This window comes from Scyliorhinus canicula, chromosome 11 (genome assembly GCF_902713615.1).
Source record: "Scyliorhinus canicula chromosome 11, sScyCan1.1, whole genome shotgun sequence".
In the NCBI taxonomy this organism is placed as follows: Eukaryota; Metazoa; Chordata; class Chondrichthyes; order Carcharhiniformes; family Scyliorhinidae; genus Scyliorhinus; species Scyliorhinus canicula.
In genome coordinates, this window is record NC_052156.1 from 127,610,778 (window position 1) to 127,630,535 (window position 19,758).

The 19,758-nt window shown below is 44.9% G+C and overlaps 1 protein-coding gene across 6 annotated transcripts in view; it reads left to right on the plus strand.

The window, feature by feature from the left end:
• gtse1 (G-2 and S-phase expressed 1) overlaps window positions 1-19,758 on the plus strand; it is a 34,318-nt gene that overhangs the window by 10,028 nt on the left and 4,532 nt on the right. For 5 of the 6 annotated variants that reach the window (XR_005462297.1, XM_038811370.1, XM_038811371.1 and 2 more), the window contains exons 5-10: window positions 161-259; window positions 2,786-2,930; window positions 5,574-5,924; window positions 9,171-9,243; window positions 12,099-12,350; window positions 13,337-13,505. Coding sequence is in view for 5 of the 6 variants with exons in the window: in XM_038811370.1 (XP_038667298.1) it covers window positions 161-259; window positions 2,786-2,930; window positions 5,574-5,924; window positions 9,171-9,243; window positions 12,099-12,350; window positions 13,337-13,505 (1,089 nt within the window). In the remaining variant the exon portion in view is untranslated. The remainder of the gene's footprint in view (window positions 1-160; window positions 260-2,785; window positions 2,931-5,573; window positions 5,925-9,170; window positions 9,244-12,098; window positions 12,351-13,336; window positions 13,506-19,758) is intronic. The other variant, XM_038811374.1, reaches the window with a different exon arrangement.

Here is a 19,758-nt window from a genome sequence, read left to right on the forward strand (position 1 = left end):
GAACATTTATTCTATTGTACTATACTTTTGTTTTCTTGTACTTCCTTGGGGTTTGCCTCCAGATCAATGCATAATTGTGTCTGAGTATTAGAAAAATCCTGTGGTACTGATTTTGTCCAAGCTCCATTTATCTTGATCTTTGATCTCTCTACCCATTCAGCCCAAACCAGGAACTGGATTAACTCCCTCCAGAAAGAAACATTTGAATAATACTTCTTCGTCAGATGATCAATCAGATGCTGCTGGCATTATTTCCGATGTAAGTGATTCTCTGCCTCCATCCTTGTGCCTCTGGCCGTAAGAATGGATCATTTGCTCCAAACCAGGTATGGGATAATAGCTGGAGTCACTTATTCAAGAACAAACTGCAGGGGGAAGTGTGGATTTTACATTTATAATGAATAAAAAAGCCAGCTGTCTTAAAATAAATGAGTTTAATCAGCAATTTTATAACTTGTGAGCAAAAGTAGATATTGATGCGAAACAGGCTATGACTTCTGGTTAGCTAATTCCGTGAAATCGTAGATGCCAGTCTTCTGCTTTTCATTCCAAACTACAAATTCGGTTTGAGATTTTGATCAGAGCAATAATATTTTTTGTCTTGGCTTGGAAAGAGGAGGTATGCGATAATTGTTAATTTTAATTGATTGCTTCCTCTCTGCAGTTGAGGAACCAATGTTTGTTGTGAACATTTGTGCTCACCTTTGTTTGCTAAATATGTCACCTCTTGGTCAGCATCTTAATTTGTGTTTGCTGCAGTTTTTTTTTAAGGGTTCCTTTTTGAAAGAGTAATCAAAATCCTTCAGTGTCGTATGTTGCTTGGCAGACAGTGATGCCAGATGAAAGCATGTCTAAGTTTGTAAATGGAGAGTGATCACATGGGGAAGATACCTTGCATGCTATTTGCAAGGATCATTATCTCAATATTGATTATGTGCCCTCGAAAGGGGAAAGATTCGAAGGGAATTTCAAAAAATAAATAGAAATTTCCTGTCATAGTGCTTTTCTAATAAGGCGCACCTGTTTTGGTTTTCTTAATTGTTCAAGTTTGGCACCCTTGCTTCGAGAATGTCAGCACTCACTACTTTTGGGTCCTCAACTCTGGCCCTTTTGCACAAAAGTGTGCTTTCTGTTTCTGTTAAAATCAGTACCTTACAGTGAACAGAAAGCATGGAAATTTGAGTATTCCACATTAATTCTTATGGTAGATAATGGTTTCTGGGTAATTTGTTTGGTCATTGCTGTACATTTGTCGAGTGTATTTAGGGATGGAACAATTTGTTATTGTGGTAGTAATTTCCAATATTAAAGGTTCAAAGCCACATCCCTTGGTCTGCAACCAGCATATGTTCTCCAATTGGACACATGCTACAATAATGCTGACTTTGGCATACATTATTTTAAAAACCTCATGTACTCGCAATGAAAATTACTGACATTGCTAGGTTTGACTGATTATTAACTTCTCTGTTCATTGTGTGTAGTGGTTTGATAATAGATTGCATACCTTTCAGGATAGCAATCTTTAAAGTATGTTCCATGCACCATACTCTTTCTCTTCTCTCTTTCTCCCTCCCCCCCCCCCCCCCCCCCCCCCCCCCTTGTTTTTTGAGGGTTTTTTTCTTCCACACAGCACCCCCTCCCCAATACATGGAGATTTACAGTCTTGGATTGATCCTGATACAGCCTGGTTTAAATGTCCCCGTATGTTAAATTTTGGATTTCCAAGATTGAGAATTTTCTGCAAGTTAAAATAAAACTGATGTATTTCTGTTGATTTGATTTTTTAATAAAAATTCATATATCTGTATTACTGGAAAAGATGGGTTGCCTGCTCCAATTCTCTTTTTAAATGGTTCTCTTTTTTTTCTTTCATATCTATTTCTTGTATAATGCATTCTTTTTGATGAGGGGGAATCTTAATTTTGCTGAGTTATCCTTTTAGCAAAGGGAAATGGGGCTGTGGTCTGTCACCTTGTGCTCAATGCATCACTTGTTCATCAAGAAGTGATTCCATACAGGGAAAGTCTTGTAGTTCCGATAAGTCAGACATTTCGTAGCTTCCCATTAAAATAGATGTTTAATTATTTCAACTGTAGGCATTTATTCTTATAATTGTTTTCAATAGCAACAATATGCCGGCTTAAGTTGCAGATTTGACATTCGTTCTTTTATAAGCTACACCTAGAGGCAAGGGCTTTGCAATATGCTTGATAAGATTTTGAAAGCACTGTTACTTAATGTTCCCTCTTGAGAAGCATAAAGTTTACGCCAGACATTGACCTTCTGGACATTCCACGATGGTGTTTATCCTCCTATCTTTCCTCATCCAAATCTATCATGATTCCCTCTTTCCTGCTGCCTGATATGCTTGTCTTGGCTTCCCCAATTAAATGCATCTGTACCAGGTGCTTCATTGCGTCCTTGTGGTAGCTAGTTCCACTTTCTCTCCATTTCCCAGTCTTCTGCATTCCCTATTAGACTTCTTGGTTTGAGTTTGATGTATTTGTGCTCCAAGATCACTTTTTTATTCCTTTTATCCCACCTAGATTTCCTCCCTCCAATAATAAGTTGACCTCCCTATTCTTACTACCAAAATGCACGGCATCACTATATTCTACTTCATATTTATGAATTGAACTTCATTTGCTGGTTATGTCTGGGTTTTGGAAAAGCAAACTGAGCAGGAAAATGCGAAGAGGAACTTTGAACAACCTATGCTTGGGAAGACTATTTGTATTGCACTTTTTTACAATCTGAGAAAACGATTTGGGTTTTCTTGCAGGTAATCCAACCAAAGGTTTCTGGGTCTAAGGCTTCAAGTTCTGTGAAGAAGCACAGTGCTAGTATGGCAGTAAGGACTCTCAACCATACTTCATCTACATCCAGTGTCCATTCTAGTCTTCACAATTCCGCTAGTGGTAGCAGAGGCAAGTGGATTTTTAATCTACTGTTTGTAACTCGAACAATTGTGGAGTTTTGGTTTTCATATCTGACACTTTGAAAATATAATTGATGGGCCTTGTTTACTTTGACTCGTATCACATCCAATGCCTAACTTCTTAAATGTACCTTTACATCCCACTTGCACCTCTTGGCTTTGTTCCAGGCTTGGCTTGAACATATTCATACTACCCTGCATTCAAATTAAGCACTTTTGCTGTTCTTGTTTTGTAATGGGGATTAAATACTTTAATCCATACCCCTCCAAAAGTGCTCTGGAGCTAGCAGGTGCACTCGGTTTTCAAATTCCTTTCTATTTCTCAGTGATGGGTCACTATGAGTTGCAATTTGCTCTAAGCATTGTGATGTTGACTAGGGAGTATAGCTCCTATTGATAGACCAAGAGCTGGAAAATGGAATTAGGCTAGATGGCTCCTTGTCAAGGACATGGTGAATGGCCTATTTTTTCCTGTAAATTTCTGATTTTATAGCAATATATGGAAAGCTCGTGTGTAAATGGAAAAACTACTATATTGGATGGGAAAGGTTGAAAGTGCTATTTGTTCAGCAAAGCATATTCTTACAATTGAAATCCACTGAAGGCTGTATTTAGTCCCTTGATCCAAACCCTAAATAATCAGTTGTATCGTTTGAAAATTGTTTATTTTGAAATGCCGCATCAACTGAGTGTAAAGATAATTTTTTTAATGTACATGGTAAATTCAGCTTCTGGCAGTGTAATATTTATAAAGGGCAATATCATCTTTCAAATTCAAAATAGCCTGTTTTCTCACATACAAATTGGGAACGGGGTAGGCCATTCTGCTCTTCATGTTTGTTCCACCATTCAATGAGATTATGACTGATCTAATCGTAACCTCCGGTCCACATTCCTACCTATCCCCGATAACCTTGGGTTTTTTTTTTGGAAATATTTTTATTCTCCTTTTTCACATATTCTCCGAAATTTACACCCACCAACAATAAACAATAATCCGTAACAAATATGTGAATCCCCATATCAATAACCATGATCCCATCCTCCCACCAAACCCCAAACATTAGCCCACATGTTCACACAAACAAATGACAAAAAGAAATATGGGATCACCCACAGTCGCCATTAACACATGCAGCCCCCTCCCACACGCCCCAACTAATGTTTGATGTTATCCAGTTCTTGAAAGTGCATAATGAATAATGCCCATGAATTGTAGAACCTCTCCATCCTTCCCCTCAGTTCAAACTTTACCTTCTCAAGAGTCATGAATTCTAACAGGACCCCAGGGCACAGGGTGGAGAGCTCCACCCTATCAGGATCTGCCTTCGGGCGATCAACGTGGCGAAGGCTACAACATCTGCCTCCGCACCCGATTCCAACACCCCGAATATGGCCTCCCCGGGGGCCCGGGTCCAGTTTCACGTGCACCACTTTAGAAATTACCCTAAAAAACCCCTTCCAGTAATCCTGTAGCTTTGGACAGGACCAAAACGTGTGAACGAGTTTAGCCCACCCCCCGGGGAACATTCATACACATCATCTACTCCTTCAAAAAAATTGGCTCCTCCTCGCCCTCGTGAGGTGTGCTCTGTATACCACCTTCAGCTGCCTTCAGCTGTATCAGCCCCAACCTCGTGCACGAGGTGGAGGCATTCACTCTCCGGTGCACTTCAAACCAGAACCCCCCCCTCCATACCCTCTCTCAACTCTTCCTCCCACTTTGTTTTGATCCCTTCCAGTGGTGCCTACTCCTCTTCCAAAATAGCTCTGTAAACCGCTGACACTAACCCCCTTCTTCAGTCCACCTGTTGTCAGTACCTCCTCCAGCAATGTGGAGGCCGGCTCCACCAGGAAGCTCTGTATCTCCTTTCTGGCAAAATCTCGAACCTGCATGTATCTAATCATTTCCCCCTGCCCTAGCCATATATATCCCTGATAACCATATCAAGATTATTCCCCTCTGCCTTTAATATTCAAAGAGTCTGCTTCCATTGCCTCTTTGAAGAATCGAGTTCCAAAGACACTCCACTTGAGGAGACATAATTTCTCCTCATCTCCATTCTAAATGGGCAGCGTCTTGTTTTTTTAAAAAAATCGTGACCCCAGTTTAGATTCTCCCAAAAGAGGAAACACTGCTCCACATTTGCCCTTTCCAGACTCGGGATCTTGTATGTTTCAAACAAGTCGCCTCTTACTCCAGCAGATACAAGCCTCGCCTGTCCAACCTTTGCTCATAAAACAGCCTGGCCGCCCAATCCATCTATTAGTTTACTAAACCTTCACTGAACTGCTTCCAATGTATTTGCATCCTTTCTTCAATAAGGAGACCAAAACTATACCTCGTACTCCAGCTGTGGTCTCGTCAATGCCCTGTACAACTGAAGTAGAATCTCTACACTCTTATTCAATTCCCATAACAATGCCATTATTTATTACACTAACCTTTTGCAATTCATGCACTAGGATATCTCTGAGCACTGCAATCTCTCACTGTTTAGATAATATGCTTTGTTTTATTCCTGTCAAAATAGACAATTTCACGCTTTCCACATTACTCCATTTGTCAGGTCTTGCCAACTAAATTAACATATAATTTTTGTGTTTTAAAGATTTGCAATTTCTTTTCCAGCGGTGTCTGTGAACATACCCGTAAACTCTTCAAAACTACAAACCTCAAAAAATGGCAGCAGAGTTTCTGCCCCAAAGAGCAAGTCAAGTTCTACGTGTGCAATTGATGTTCCAAAAACAAAATTAATGAAACCAACAAATACTTGTAAACTAACCACCTCTGGAACGGTGAATCAGCAAGGATCTGTGATGCAGACTCTGCCCAGTAAAGGTTTACAAATAATTGGCTCAATTGATATGAAAGTTGATACTAAAATAAGACCTAACAAAGTTGCAAATGTATTGGGGAGGGATCAGTGCCCAAAGGCTAAGACATCCATTTTTGCTAGCCAAACTTCAAAAAGGTCCAGTGGTAAGTATGAACATTTTTTAAGATACAAGTCTTGATCTTGGATTTTGTATTAATAACTTTTAATATCTCATTTTCATGCAATTTGGGATTGCCAGTTGTCAATCTAGGTTAAATCTAGGTACATGATGATAAAAGCCAATTACTGCGGATGCTGGAATCTGAACAAAAGCAGAAAACACTAGACAATCTCAGCATGTCTGACAGCATCTGCGGGAAGAAAAGGGAGCCAACGTTTCGAGCCTAGAGGACTTTTTTTTGTCAAAGCTAAACAGAACTGGAAATGGGGTCAGATTTATACTGTAGAATAAATCTACGAGGGGGGGGGTCTGGATACGGGGACCAGCGATAGGTGGAGATAGACAAAGATGTCGAGGACAGAAGATACAAGGAATGTAAATGAGGGCGAAGGCTAAGAAGTGTGCTGATAATGGTACATAAAAAAAGAGATTTAAAATGTGTGACTGGCAGAACAAAGGAGAGCAGGAGTGGGGTGAGTGGAAAACAGATCAATGGAAGAAATTAAAATGAAACTAAATCCATAGAAATTAAAGGAGTAAAGGTGATGGAGAACGTTCAGTCTGAAGATGTTGAACTCCAGTCCGGAAGGCTGTAACGTGCCTAATTGGAAGATGTGGTGCTGTTCCTCCAGTGTGTGCTGGGCTTCACTGGAATATTGCAGAAGCCTAAGGGTGGACATGTGGCAATGAGAGCAGGATGGTAGGTTGAAATGACAAGCGACAGGGAGGTCAGGGACCTGCTTGTGGATGGACTGGAGGTGTTCTGCAATGCTGTCACCCAGTCTGCATTTAGTCTCTCCATTGTAGAGATGATAATACATAGGAGCAGAATTAGGTCACTTGGCCCATCGAGTCTGCTCCGCCATCCAATCATGGCTGATATTTTTCTCATCACATTCTCCTGTCTTCTCCCCATAACCCCTGATCCTCTTATTAATCAAGAACCTATCTATCTCTGTATAAAGAAACTCCATGATTTGGCCTCCATAGCCTTCTGCGGCAAAGAATTCCACAGATTCACCACCCTCTGGCTGAAGAAATTCCTCATCTGTTTTAAAGGATCGTCCCTTTAGTCTGAGATGGTGTCCTCTGGTTCTAGTTTTCCCTACAAGTGGAAACATCCTCTCCACGGCCACTCTATCCAGGCCTCATAGTATCCTGAAAGTTTCAATAAGATCCCCCCCCCCCCCCAATATTCTTAACTCCAGTGAATACAGACCCAGAGTCCTCAACTGTTCCTTATACAACAAGCTTTTCATTCCAAGGATCATTCTTGTGAACCTCCTCTGGCCTCATTCCTTGGATTTGGGTCCCACAACTGCTCACAATACACTAAATGGGGTCTGATCAGAGCCTTGTATAGCCTCCAAAATACATTCCTTGTTTGTATTCTAGCCCTCTCGACATGCTAACATTGCATTTGCCTTCCTAACTGCCGACTGAACCTGCACATTAACCTTAAGAGAATCGTGAACAAGGACTCCCAAGTCTTTGTGCATCTGATTTCCTAACCATTTCCCCATTTAGAAAGTAGTCTGTGTCTCCATTTCTCTTTCCGAAGTGCATAACCTCACAAATATCCACATTGTATTCCATCTGCCACTTTGCCTGTCCAAGTCCTTCTGCAGCCTACCTGCTTCCTCAATACTACCCGTCCCTTTACAGATATTTGTATCATCTGCAAACTTAGCAACAGTACCTTCAGTTCCTTCTTCCAGATCGTTAATGTGCATTGTGAAAAGTTATGGCCCCAGCACCGACCCCTGAGGCACACCACTAGCCACAGGCTGCCATCCTGAAAAAGACCCCTTTATCCCCACTCTCTGCCTTCTGCCAGTCAGCCAATCATGTATCCATGCCTTAACACCATGGGCTCTTAACTTATTTAACAGTCTCCTATGCGGCACCTTGTCAAAGGCCTTCTGGATATCTAAATAAATCATGCCCACTGATTCTCTGTCTAACTTCCTTGTTAATTCCTCAAAGAACTCTTTTAACAGATTTGTCAGGTATGACCGCCGCTTGACAAAGCCGTGCTGACTCAGTCCTATTTTATCATGCACTTCCAAGTATCCCGCGAATTCATCTTTAATAATGGACTCTTAACTTCCTACCATTGACTGACTGAAGTCAGGCTAACCGGCCTATAATTTCCCATCTTCTGCCTCCCTCTCTTTTTAAAAATAAATTGGAGAACTCAATTCATTTTTTTTTCCAATTAAGGGACAATTTAGCCAATCCACCTACCCTTTGGATTATGGGGGCGAAACTCACACAAACACGGGGAGAATGTGCAAACCCCACATGGCCAGTGACCCAAAGCCGGGATCGAACCTGGGACCTCGGCGCTGTGAGGCAGCAATGCTAACGACTGCGGCACCATGCTGCCCTCTCCCTCCCTTCTCAAACAGTGATGTTACATTAGCCACTTTCAGGTCCTCTGGGAGCCTTCCTGAAAGATCACCACCAATGCCTCCTCTATCTCTTTTAGAACCCTGGGGTGTGGTCCATCCAGTCCACTGGGAACAGCGAATGCAATAGACCAAATTGAAGGAGGTGCACGTGTGTTTAGGGCCTGGGATAGTGAGCAGGGAGCAGTGTGTTGAAGGAGGTGCAAGAGTGTTTAGGGCCTGGGATAGTGAGCAGGGAGGAGGTAAAAGGGCAGGTGTTACACCATCTGTGATTGCAAGGAAAGGTGCTGTGGGGTGGGGTGGGGGGGGGGGGGGGGGGAAGGGAGGGAGAAGTGAGGGGAAGATGTTTGGTGGTGGAATGTTTATCACATCAGTCGAAATGACTTGAGTTTTGTTGATTGCAATGGAAGGTAGATGGTAGCTGAGTATAAAGTTCATAGGATTGAGGATGGGGAAAGATGATGATCCTGCATCTACCGGGATTGCATTTTGCCCTGTCCAATTATATTTGAATGCCATAGGAAATGTTTCTTTCTGGGTACACATCTGAGAATTCGTTTGCATTTTTGGATGATCGTAGGAGTAATTATAGTCAACACCCATACTGTCAAATTCAAGATTTACATTATTATTGCTGGCTAAGATGAGAGGACTTGCTTGCTTTTGAAAACTTATCCTCTTTAGGGAGGGATTTGGGAAGGGGAGTGATTTTTGTGCACAATTTTTCCTTATTGGACCAATCCAGTTGGATATGATAGCATCATTTTTTTCTTGTACAAAAGGAGACTATTCATTATTTTTATTAACTCTCATTTAAGCACCTTCACCTCGAACCACGAGGCCAAAGGTAACCGAACCAAAGAAGCTTTTGTCTTGCAGTGCGATTGAGAGGTAATGAGAATTTCCTAATTGCAGTAAAATGTCAAAACAGTATATTATTAGACTATAGATTTGTAAATGTTCCTCCTTTTACAGAAACATGCTTTTTAATGACAAAAAAGTTAATCCTTTGACCACCAGCACTATCGGGTTATTGACATGGGCAAGCTCTAATATTTTTACTCCAAACATGTTTATGCTCTAATAATCCACTGGATAACAATCCAACTTTTCCCAATTTGTTAATTTTTTTAAACTTTCATTCCCCCAAACCCATTGCCTCTACCTCAGCTTGGCAAACCTTAATAAAGTATTGTTCAATGAACAAAAAGTTGTTACGTGAGCATATTCCTCAATAGTAAATAGTGCTCCTGTCCATTATGCTTAATGGTGCCTCAAAAAGAACGGGTGAAAGCACAATAGTTTGAACTCCACAATGGGATCTTCTGTAGCCTTTCTTTCCAACCCACCCCTCTTAGTCTACCCTCCCATATTGCCTTTGTAGAGACCAAAAAAACTTCCCAGCTCCAACCTGACATACACTTGAACATTCTTGGGTTTTTTTTTCCCAGTGCCCTTACTCAGCTTGTTTTGCCCATTTGGCACCGGGAAGAAAAGTTGGGCCTGTGATGGCAAGCACTGCAAATAATCCCCTGCTGTATTAGTGCCTAACTTTTTTTTTAAGCAATCAAAATAACTTGATGCCCACCTTCAACCCCTCCGCTTGGAAGCTACCCACCCACCCTCTACCTCATTTCCTCAGTGTTTGTGCTGTTGCCTTTAAAATCTCTGGCCATCTTTCCCATCACGGTTTTTTTTTTTTCAACCTCTCCAATCTGGTTTCTGCCTCTGTCACAGCAGTGAAATGGGTCTGAAACTAAAATTGCAAATGACATCCAATTCCCTCTTGAATGCCTCTTTTGATGGTGCATACCAAATCCTAACCACTTGCTGTATGAAAAGCTTTTCCTCTTGTCACGGTTTACTTTGAATCTGTACCCTCTGGTTCTTGGTCCTTCCACCAATGAAAATAGCTCCCTATCCACTCTGTCCAAACCCCTCTTGATTTTTGAATACCACTGTCAAATCTCCTCTCAGCCTTCCCTTCTCCAAGGAAAACTGTTCTAACTTCTCCAATATATCTACATAACTGAGGGTCCTCTTCCCTGTGACCATTCTAATGCCTTCATCATTCCAAAATGTGCCAAGAGCTGGATGCAGTGCTTCAGTTGAGACTGAAACCCTATTATATACAAGTTTGACATAATGTATTTTCTTTTATTCTCTATTTCTGTGGAACTCGTTGCCGCAGAAGGCTGTGGAGGCTAAGTCACGGAGTGTCTTTGACAGATATATAGGTTCTTGATTAATAAAGGGATATGGGGTTATGGGGATGAGAAACGTATCAGCCATGATTGAATGGCAGAGCATACCCAATGGGCTGAATGGCTTCATTCTTCTATGTCTTTATGGTCTTATTATGTCCCTGTTGATAAAGCAGAGTGTGCTGTATGCTTTGTTAACCATTTTCTCAAAGTGACCTGCAATTATTTATGCACATATACATCTAGGTTCCTCTGCTCTCTCACCCTTGCGTGTTATCCTTTAATTTGTATCTTCTGTCTGCATTCTTCTTGCTTCTCTGCTTTAAATATCATCTGGCGCTCCCATTCCACCAACCTGTTTGTCCTCTTTTTTTTTTTTGTATCTCCTCGTAGTTCTGTACATGTACACTGACAACCTTCAGCTTTATCTCTGCCCAAACTCTCTTGGCATTATCTTGCCTTATCAGAATTCCTGTCTGACATTCAGTCTTGGTTCAAAACAATTTGCTCCAGATAAACCTTAAACATTGTCCTTCATACCACCACCATACTTTCCATTCTCCCCCTGGGATGCTGTTTGCACTCCTAACGTCAAATGGGACACCACATTGATCTATACATGTTCCCTATGTCACAAAATCTGCTTAACTCCATCTCCGAAATATTGTGCAGTTTTGTCTCTGCTTCAGCTCAACTATAACTATTTTCCAACCCTTCCGTTTGTCCTCACCATATTCAATTATTTCAGCATTCTCCCAGTCAGTTTGCCATCCATCCCCTTCCATAAACATAAGTGTAAAACGCTGCCATTACAAGTGTTGATCCACCCTTGCTGCCTTAGGGGCTGGTTTAGCTCGGGGCTAAATCGCTGGCTTTGAAAGCAGACCAAGGCAGGCCAGCAGCACGGTTCAATTCCCATACCAGCCTCTCCGAACAGGCGCTGGAATGTGGCAACTCTGGGCTTTTCACAGAAACTTCATTTGAAGATTACTTGTGACGATAAGCGATTTTTCATTTCATTTTCATTTCATTTCCTTGTTTTTAGCATTCCTTTTTTATTCACTTGGTTTTCCCTTTCTGGTGCTATCATCTGGTCTTTCTCTTCCTCTTATTTCTCTTCCCCTGCCCAACCTGAGTAAACTTGAGTTGATTCTGGCCTCTTCTGTATTCACTATTGTTGCCTCCAGTTGTTAGGCCCCCATGCCTAAATCTCTCTGCCTAACTCTATTTTTAAGGCTTTTCTTAAAACCAACCTTTAACACCATCTTTTGATACGCTCTCTCAATGGCCCCCATGCCTAAATCTCTTTGCCTACCCCTCCATTTTAAAGGCTTTTCTTAAAGCCAACCTTTAACACCATCTTTTGATCAGCTCTCTTAATATTTTCTTTGGAGAAGAAATGTGGTAACCATTGTATGGCTGGTTTCTAGTGGGTTCTGATAGCTTGAGTGAAGTTTTCCTTGTTCCAAACTTTATTTTCTTCCAGAAATTGGATCTTTTCTGTTTATAAGTTGCTAATATCATGTTAAATCTTTTCATCAGTGGTATAGAGACTTGTGCTCCAAACAAACCGCCTACTCGAGGAATGCTGCAAACACCTAATGCTCAGAACAGACCAGCTTCCGTAACACCTGGTACAAGGCGTTTATCTGCTTTACCCACACCATTAAGTCGCCGCAGGTCGGGCATTCCAACATTCACTCCCCGAACACAACCAAGACCTGGGTTGTCATCTCACCAAGCTACAGCTAATCAAAACCATAGTATGTCAGCCAGTGGAACTATTCGAGCAAGGTGAGGGGGGAAAGATCTTGTTGAATCTAAATTTTAAAAAAACTATTAGAATATTTTAGCCATTTTTTTTTTTTTGCTAGTCAGAAGATAGTTGTCCTTTTTTTTTATAGAAAGATGTTTGGGTATCTTGGTAATTCAAGAACATCTTACTCAATAGGGAGTGCACCAGATTTGGGAACCTCCGATTTAAAAGAACAATGGATATTGATGATAAGACTATATTCCAATTTTTTTACTAACTCCTTTCCCAATGCCAGACTAATCATGCAATTATACCAACATGATTATTTCACCTGAGACCAAGTAGCTAGTTCTGCCATTTTCCAATACATTTTGGAAGAAAATGTTTTTTGAAGTATAGCTTGTTGAGCAATGCAACAGACTTTCTGACTTTAAAAGTCTTTGCATCATCCAAGGCTTTGGATGTCTGTAGCAAACCAGATATTGATTAAAAGCATGCTTACAGCTGTCATGAAGATTGGTGGTGGGTGTCATAATATACACGCAGGTATGTGATGGTGCACAGACAGGCAGTGATTGACACACAGGATGACCAGTGAACACACAGAACACAGCAGCCAATCATCAGACAGCACACGACCACTATAAAGCCAGAGGGCACTAGTTTCCCCGCTCTCTTTGGATCCAGCCTCTGAGACAGTCCGCGCCCATGAGCAGCAACTAGAACATACACCATGTGGTAGTAGGATAGTCTGGTCAGGTTAGCCTCAGATCTCCAGTCAAGTCAGCATAGTGTCAACCCACAGTTAAAGTATGTATGATAGTTAAGAGATCAATAAAATCGAGTTGTATTTTTCAAGTGTTGGAAGCCTGTCTCTCTCACTACTGCAGTAAACGCAGACCCAGCTGACCCAACACATCGGGGGGGGGGGGGGGGATTTCAACATTACAGTTTGAGACATTTTCAACATTACAGTTTGAGACATTTTCTAACCCATTGCCATTAACTATTTTTGTTGCTGTAGTGAACAGAAAATGTTGAGAAAGCTGCAGGTTCTGTGCACATCCAGTTCCTCTGAAGAGGAAATTTCTCCACCTCTAGTTCCATGCTTCCTGGATTTCTCTCCTGATAAACCACAGACTGTGTGCCAAGAAAAAGCTGTAGAGCATAGTTCTGAGACTCCAGTCAAGGAGGTATGAATGTACATAGATCAAACAAAGTTAATATTACAATATTAAAGCTACTGAGGCTTGTTGAAGCATCTGAATGTAATAGTTCCAAACATTTTGCAGTGTCAATTCTTTCCTCTTCTATCAAATGTAATTAGAATTTTATATCTTCAATGGGAACTGGGAGCAGCAACAATATTTGACTAGTTTTAACACTTCATTTTCTTTCGGGAAACAGCAAGAGATAAACTATTTTCTAAGCACAAATGTTGACTTCAAGACTGGCAATATTGACTTGGGTGAAACATTCTAAAACATTGTAGGATAAAATTTGTATACCTATGTTGCTACCACAGTGTGTCTTTAACCTGAATGCGGTGGACAAATGACTGCAAGTCTACTTGTTTAAAGCAAACAGTATTTATTCGCACTCGTACAATGTTATAGTTAAACAGTCATACCATCAGCATAGTTATTCTATAAAGTATTACTACAAGTTCATACGAAACAACTTCAGAGTGATTAGCAAGTACCAGACACGTATTGGCCTTTATCTAATGTGCTGAATCCTGTAGTCCTCCATGTCTGGTCTGTTTCTGGCTCTGGTCTGTCTTCTGTTGGTAGCATGATGGTCCTCTCGTGTTGGCCAGTGAAGCTCATTGTTGTTTCATTGCTGCTGTACAGAGATTCCAAGGTTTTAAAAAAAAAAAAAAAAAAAAATTTTATTGGTGTTTTTTACAGAAAATATAAAATATAACAACAAACAATGAAATGCAACAAAATAACCCCCCAGACCGTATCAACGCATGTATCATACCCCCCCAACCCCAACAAGAGAACTTTAAAAATAAATTAAAATTAAATAAACAAACATAGTCATCGTCTGTCCCCTTTTCCCCTTCCCCCCCCCACCCCCCCCCCCCCCCCCCCCCCCCCCCGGGATGCTGCTGCTACTGTCCCAGTACCCTATCGTTGAGCCAGGGCGAATTTGACCTTCTCTAGCTTAATAAAACCAGCCATGTCATTGATCCAGGTCTCCACGCTTGGGGGCCTCGCATCCTTCCATTGTAGCAAAATCCTTCGCCGGGCTACTAGGGACGCAAAGGCCAGAACACCGGCCTCTTTTGCCTCCTGCACTCCCGGCTCCACCCCAACCCCAAAAATCGCGAGTCCCCATCCTGGCTTCACCCTTGACACCGTCCTCGCCACCCCCTTCCAGAACTCCTCCAGTGCCGGGCATGCCCATAACATATGGGCATGGTTCGCTGGACTCCCCGAGCACCTGACACACCTGTCTTCACCCCCAAAGAACCTACTCATCCTCGCCCCAGTCATGTGGGCCCGGTGCAGCACCTTGAATTGGATGAGGCTAAGCCGCGCACACGAGGAGGAAGAATTAACCCTCTCCAGGGCATCAGCCCATGTCCCGTCTTCGATCTGTTCCCCCAGTTCCCCCTCCCACTTAGTTTTCAGCTCCTCTACTGACGCCTCCTCCACCTCCTGCATAACCGTGCAGATATCAGATATCTTCCCCTCTCCGACCCAGACCCCCGAAATCACCCTGTCAGTCACCCCCCTCGCGGGAAGCAAAGGGAATCCCTCCACCTGCCGTCTAGCAAATGCCTTTACCTGCAGATACCTGAACATGTTTCCCGGGGGGAGCCCAAATTTCTCCTCCAACTCCCCCAGGCTTGCAAACCTCCCATCAATAAACAGGTCCCTCAGCTGACTGATGCCCGCTCTGTGCCAACCCTGAAATCCCCCATCAATTCGCCGGGGCCTTACCTGACTGCATTTGTCCAATCCCCCTGACTAGCTCCTCCAACTCTATCGGCGCCCCCAGCCCCTCTACCAGCTTCTCTTGAACCCTTGGGAAGCATAGCCTGTTCATGAAGCTCTCCATCCCGCCCTCTCCCCATCGGCGGTTCCGACTGGTACAGTTCCTCGTAGAAGTCCCTAAAGACCCCATTTACTTCTGTCCCCTTCTGCACTACATTCCCACCCCCATCCGTCACTCCACCAATTTCCCTAGCAGCATCTCGCCTGCGGAGCTGATGCGCCAACATCCTGCTCGCCTTCTCCCCATACTCGTATACCGCGCCCTGCACCCTCCTCCACTGTGTCTCCGCCTTTCTGGTGGTCAACAAGTCAAATTTGGCCTGCAAACTACGCCGTTCCGCCAGCAACCCCTCCTCCGGTGCCTCCGCGTATCTCCTGTCCACATCCAGGAGCTCCCCCACCAGCCTCTCCCTCTCCTTCCTCTCCCTCCTTTCCCTATGGGCCCGGATGGAGATCAGCTCCCCCCCGGATCACTGCTTTCAGAGCCTCCCAGACCATCCCCACCCGGACCTCCCCTGTGTCATTGGTATCAAGATACCCCTCAATACTTCTCCGGACCCTCCTACACACCACCTCATCAGTCAGCATCCCCACATCCAGGCGCAAGAGCGGCCCTGGTCCCGCGCCTCCCCCATCTCCAGATCAACCCAGTGCGGAGCATGGTCTGAAATCGCTATGGCTGAATACTCTGCATCCTGCACCCTCGAGATCAATCCCCTGCTCAGGACGAAAAAATCTATTCGTGAGTAAACCCTATGGACATGAGAGAAAAAGGAATGCTCTCGCGCTCTCTGTCTCCCAAACCTCCAGGGATCCACCCCTCCCATCTGGTCCATGAATCCCCTCAGTACGTTGGCTGCCGCCGGTCTCCTACCCGTCCTTGAACTGGACCGGTCCAGTGGGGGATCCAGCACTGTGTTAAAGTCTCTCCCCATGATCAGGCCCCCTGCCTCCAGGTCTGGAATGCGGCTCAACAAGCGCCTCATAAAGCCAGCATCATCCCAATTTGGGGCATGTACATTAACCAGCACCACCTTCTCTCCCTGCAGCCTACCCTTCACCATAATATATCTGCCCCCCTTGCCCGACACCACCTCAGCCGCCTCGAACGCCACCCTCTTCCCCACCAGAATTGCCACCCCCTGGTTCTTCGCGTCCAATCCTGAGTGGAAAAACCTGCCCCACCCACCCCTTCCTCAGACGAACCTGGTCCGCCACCTTCAAGTGGGTCTCCTGGAGCCTAGCCACGTCCGCCTTCAACCCCTTCAGATGAGAAAATACCCCAGTTCTCTTAACCGGCCCTTTCAGCCCCCTCACGTTCCAGGTAATCAGCCGGATCAGAGGGCAACCCGCCCCCCTCCCCCGCCGGCTAGCCATAGCTTATCAACTGCTCGCCCCAGGCCAGCTCGTCCCACCCGATCCGTTCCCCTCTACCCCCCCCCCCCCCCCCCCCCCGGCCCACACCAGCTCCTTCCTGATCATTCCAGCAGCAACCCGGTATCTCCTCCCCCCCCCCCCCCCCCCCCCCCACCCCCCAGGCTAGGACCCCTCCTAGCCGCGACGCACCCTCCATGGTACTTCCGTGAGTCAGCTGACTTCTGCTGACCCCGGCAGCTCCCGCCAAAACCCATCCCCTCCCGGCATGGGGTCATCCCCCTCTTGCCACAACTCCTTGGCACCGCTTCAGCGCAGGAAAGAAAACCAGTAGAGGCCACGCCCCCACCGCCAGCTCCACCCCCCCCACCGCCAGCTCCACCCCCCCCGCCCCGCGGCACGGGAAACCAGAGGAAAGCCTGTGCCTTCACACTGCCACACCCCACCCTTCTGACGCAGCTCCCCAAAATCCAGTTTCACCCCAGCCCCGTACAGAAGAGAACATATAAAATACAAACCCCCAACGTTCCCCACATACCCCACACCCATATCCAACAGACAGACCCACCCGGAAACAGAGCAATAAGAAAACCAGCATAAAAAACACACATGTCAAAGTTAAAGAACAGCAACAGCGAAAACAGCAACGGCCATAGTGTGTCCCCAGGCCCTAGTTCAAGTCCAGCTCCTTCGCCTGTACAAAGGCCCACGCCTTCTCCGGGGACTCGAAGTAGTGGTGCCGGTCCTTGTATGTCACCCACAGGGCGCAGGCTGCAGCATTCCAAATCTGACCTACTTGGCATGCAGCACCGTCTTCGTCCGGTTGAACCCGGCCCGCCGCTTAGCCACCTCCGCACTTGGCCCAGCGCAGCACACACTCCCGGTCACTGAATCGATGGAACCGCACCAGCACCGCCCTCGGGGGCTCATTTGCCTTAGGCCTCCTGGCCAGCACTCTGTGAGCTCCCTCAAGCTCCAGGGGCAAATGGAAGGACCCCGCCCCCATCAACGAGTTCAACATCGTGGTCACATACGCCGGGAGATCCGGCCCCTCCGCCAGGCCCAGGATCCTCAAATTCTTTCACCTCGTGCGAACGTCCAGCTCCTCCAAGCGGTCTTGCCACTTTTTGTGAAGTGCCTCGCGCAACTCCACTTTCCCCGCGAGGACCATGGCCTCCTCCTCCCTCTCAGCGGCCTGCTGCTGCAACTCCCGAATGGACGCCTCCTGGGCCGCCTGGGTCCCAAGCAGCTTGTTGGTAGTCGCATTCAGGGAGTCCAGCAGTTCAGCCTTCAGCTCCGTAAAACAGTGCAGAAGAGGCCTGCTGCTCCTGCGCCCACTTCCACCAGTCCTCGGGTGTTCAGCCGGCCGCCATTTTGTCCTTCTTCCCCTGCTTCTCTTGGGGAGCTGCTGCAGCTTTTTCCTTTGCCCCACTCCGGGTGAGCACCATAAATTATGGGGAATGCTCCTCTAGACACCTTCCCCCACTGGGATTCGTCGAAACAGCGCCGTTTGGGGCCCTCAAATCGGCCCAAAAGTCCTTGAGTAGCGGGAGCTGCCAAACGTGCGGCTTAGCTCCGCATAGCCGCAACCGGAAGTCCCAGAGATTCCAAGGTTAACCTGCTTGGATTTTGTGCCCTTTTGGGCAATCTCTGGGTCATTGCCAATCAACTGATCAGGATTCGATCACCCTGATCAATCCAGTCCAATCAGGGGCTGCCTTGTCGATTTCGGGGTGGGCACCCAGTGGCCATGCCTGCAAGTGCTGGGGGCAGGTAGGCCCTTCTAAATAAGGAATTTGGGTGCCACTGTGTCTGGTAAGTGTGATTGACAGAATAGTTCCATTGTTTCTGGGATGCCAGGAGGCCATCCTGGAGATGGCTTTTTTCCCTCTGTATTGTAATGTCTAGGCTGCAGCTTGCTCATCAATGTTTATTTAAACTGCAGTCTGCTTGTCCTTAAACTTGGCCAATTCTCCCAGCATCCCATGCAGGAAGCCATCTTGGATGGCCACACCTAATCAAGGACATTAGGTTTAATTTAGTTATTTTGGATGTGGACTACCTTGTATCACATTAGTTTACATAGCTGTCTGTTCTTTGTTCATTTTCTGTTCTGCCCAACTAGTCCTTCCTGGTCTATATGTCAGATATACTTGAGTTGTTTCCAGAGCCACTTCAGAGGGCAGTCAACCACATGTGTGGGGATCTCGGAGCCTAGATTGGTAGAGTTCCTTCCCTAAAGGATATCAATGAGCCAGTTGGTGTGTATGGCAAGCCAACACTTCATTGTATTTTTTTACTAATGCTACCTTTTTTATTTTCACTTCTGTTAGGTTATTGCTCCAGGCCTCTGATTACTAGTCTAGTATGCCCATTGCACAACTGATTCATGTATTCCCTTGTTTGAATTTACTTTGCTTGAAAATGACCTAACAAGTGTATGACTTTGCTTCTGCCACCACTGAATAAATTAACTATAAACAAGTCTTTGGGAAGAGTGTTCATGTTCTTCAATTATCAAGCTCAAAGATCTGTACTTATTTTCTAATTTCTTGTGTATCCCCCCCGCTCCACACCATTCCCATTAAGTAGCAGTACATCAACTCTAATGTTTTACGGTTTTAAAATTGACTTAATTTTGTATTTTCCATTTTGATTAACTATTTAAAAATATTGGCAGCTACCTCTCTTTTGCTATAATGGTTTTATAGAATTTCATAGCATTTATAGTGCAGATGTAGGCTATTCGGCCCATCGAGTCTACACTGGCTCTTGGAAAGAGCACCTGACCCAAGCCCACACCTCCACCCTATCCCCATAAACCAGTAACCCCATCCAACACTAAGGGCAATTTTGGACACTAAAGGGCAATTTAGCATAGCCAATCCACCCAACCTGCTCATCTTTGGACTGTGGGAGGAAACCGGAGCATCCGGAGGAAACCCACACACACACTGGGAGAAAGTGCAAACTCTGCACAGACAGTGACCCAAACTGGGAATCGAACCTGAGACCCTGGAGCTGTGAAGCAATTGTGCTAACCACTATGCTACTGTGCTGCCCC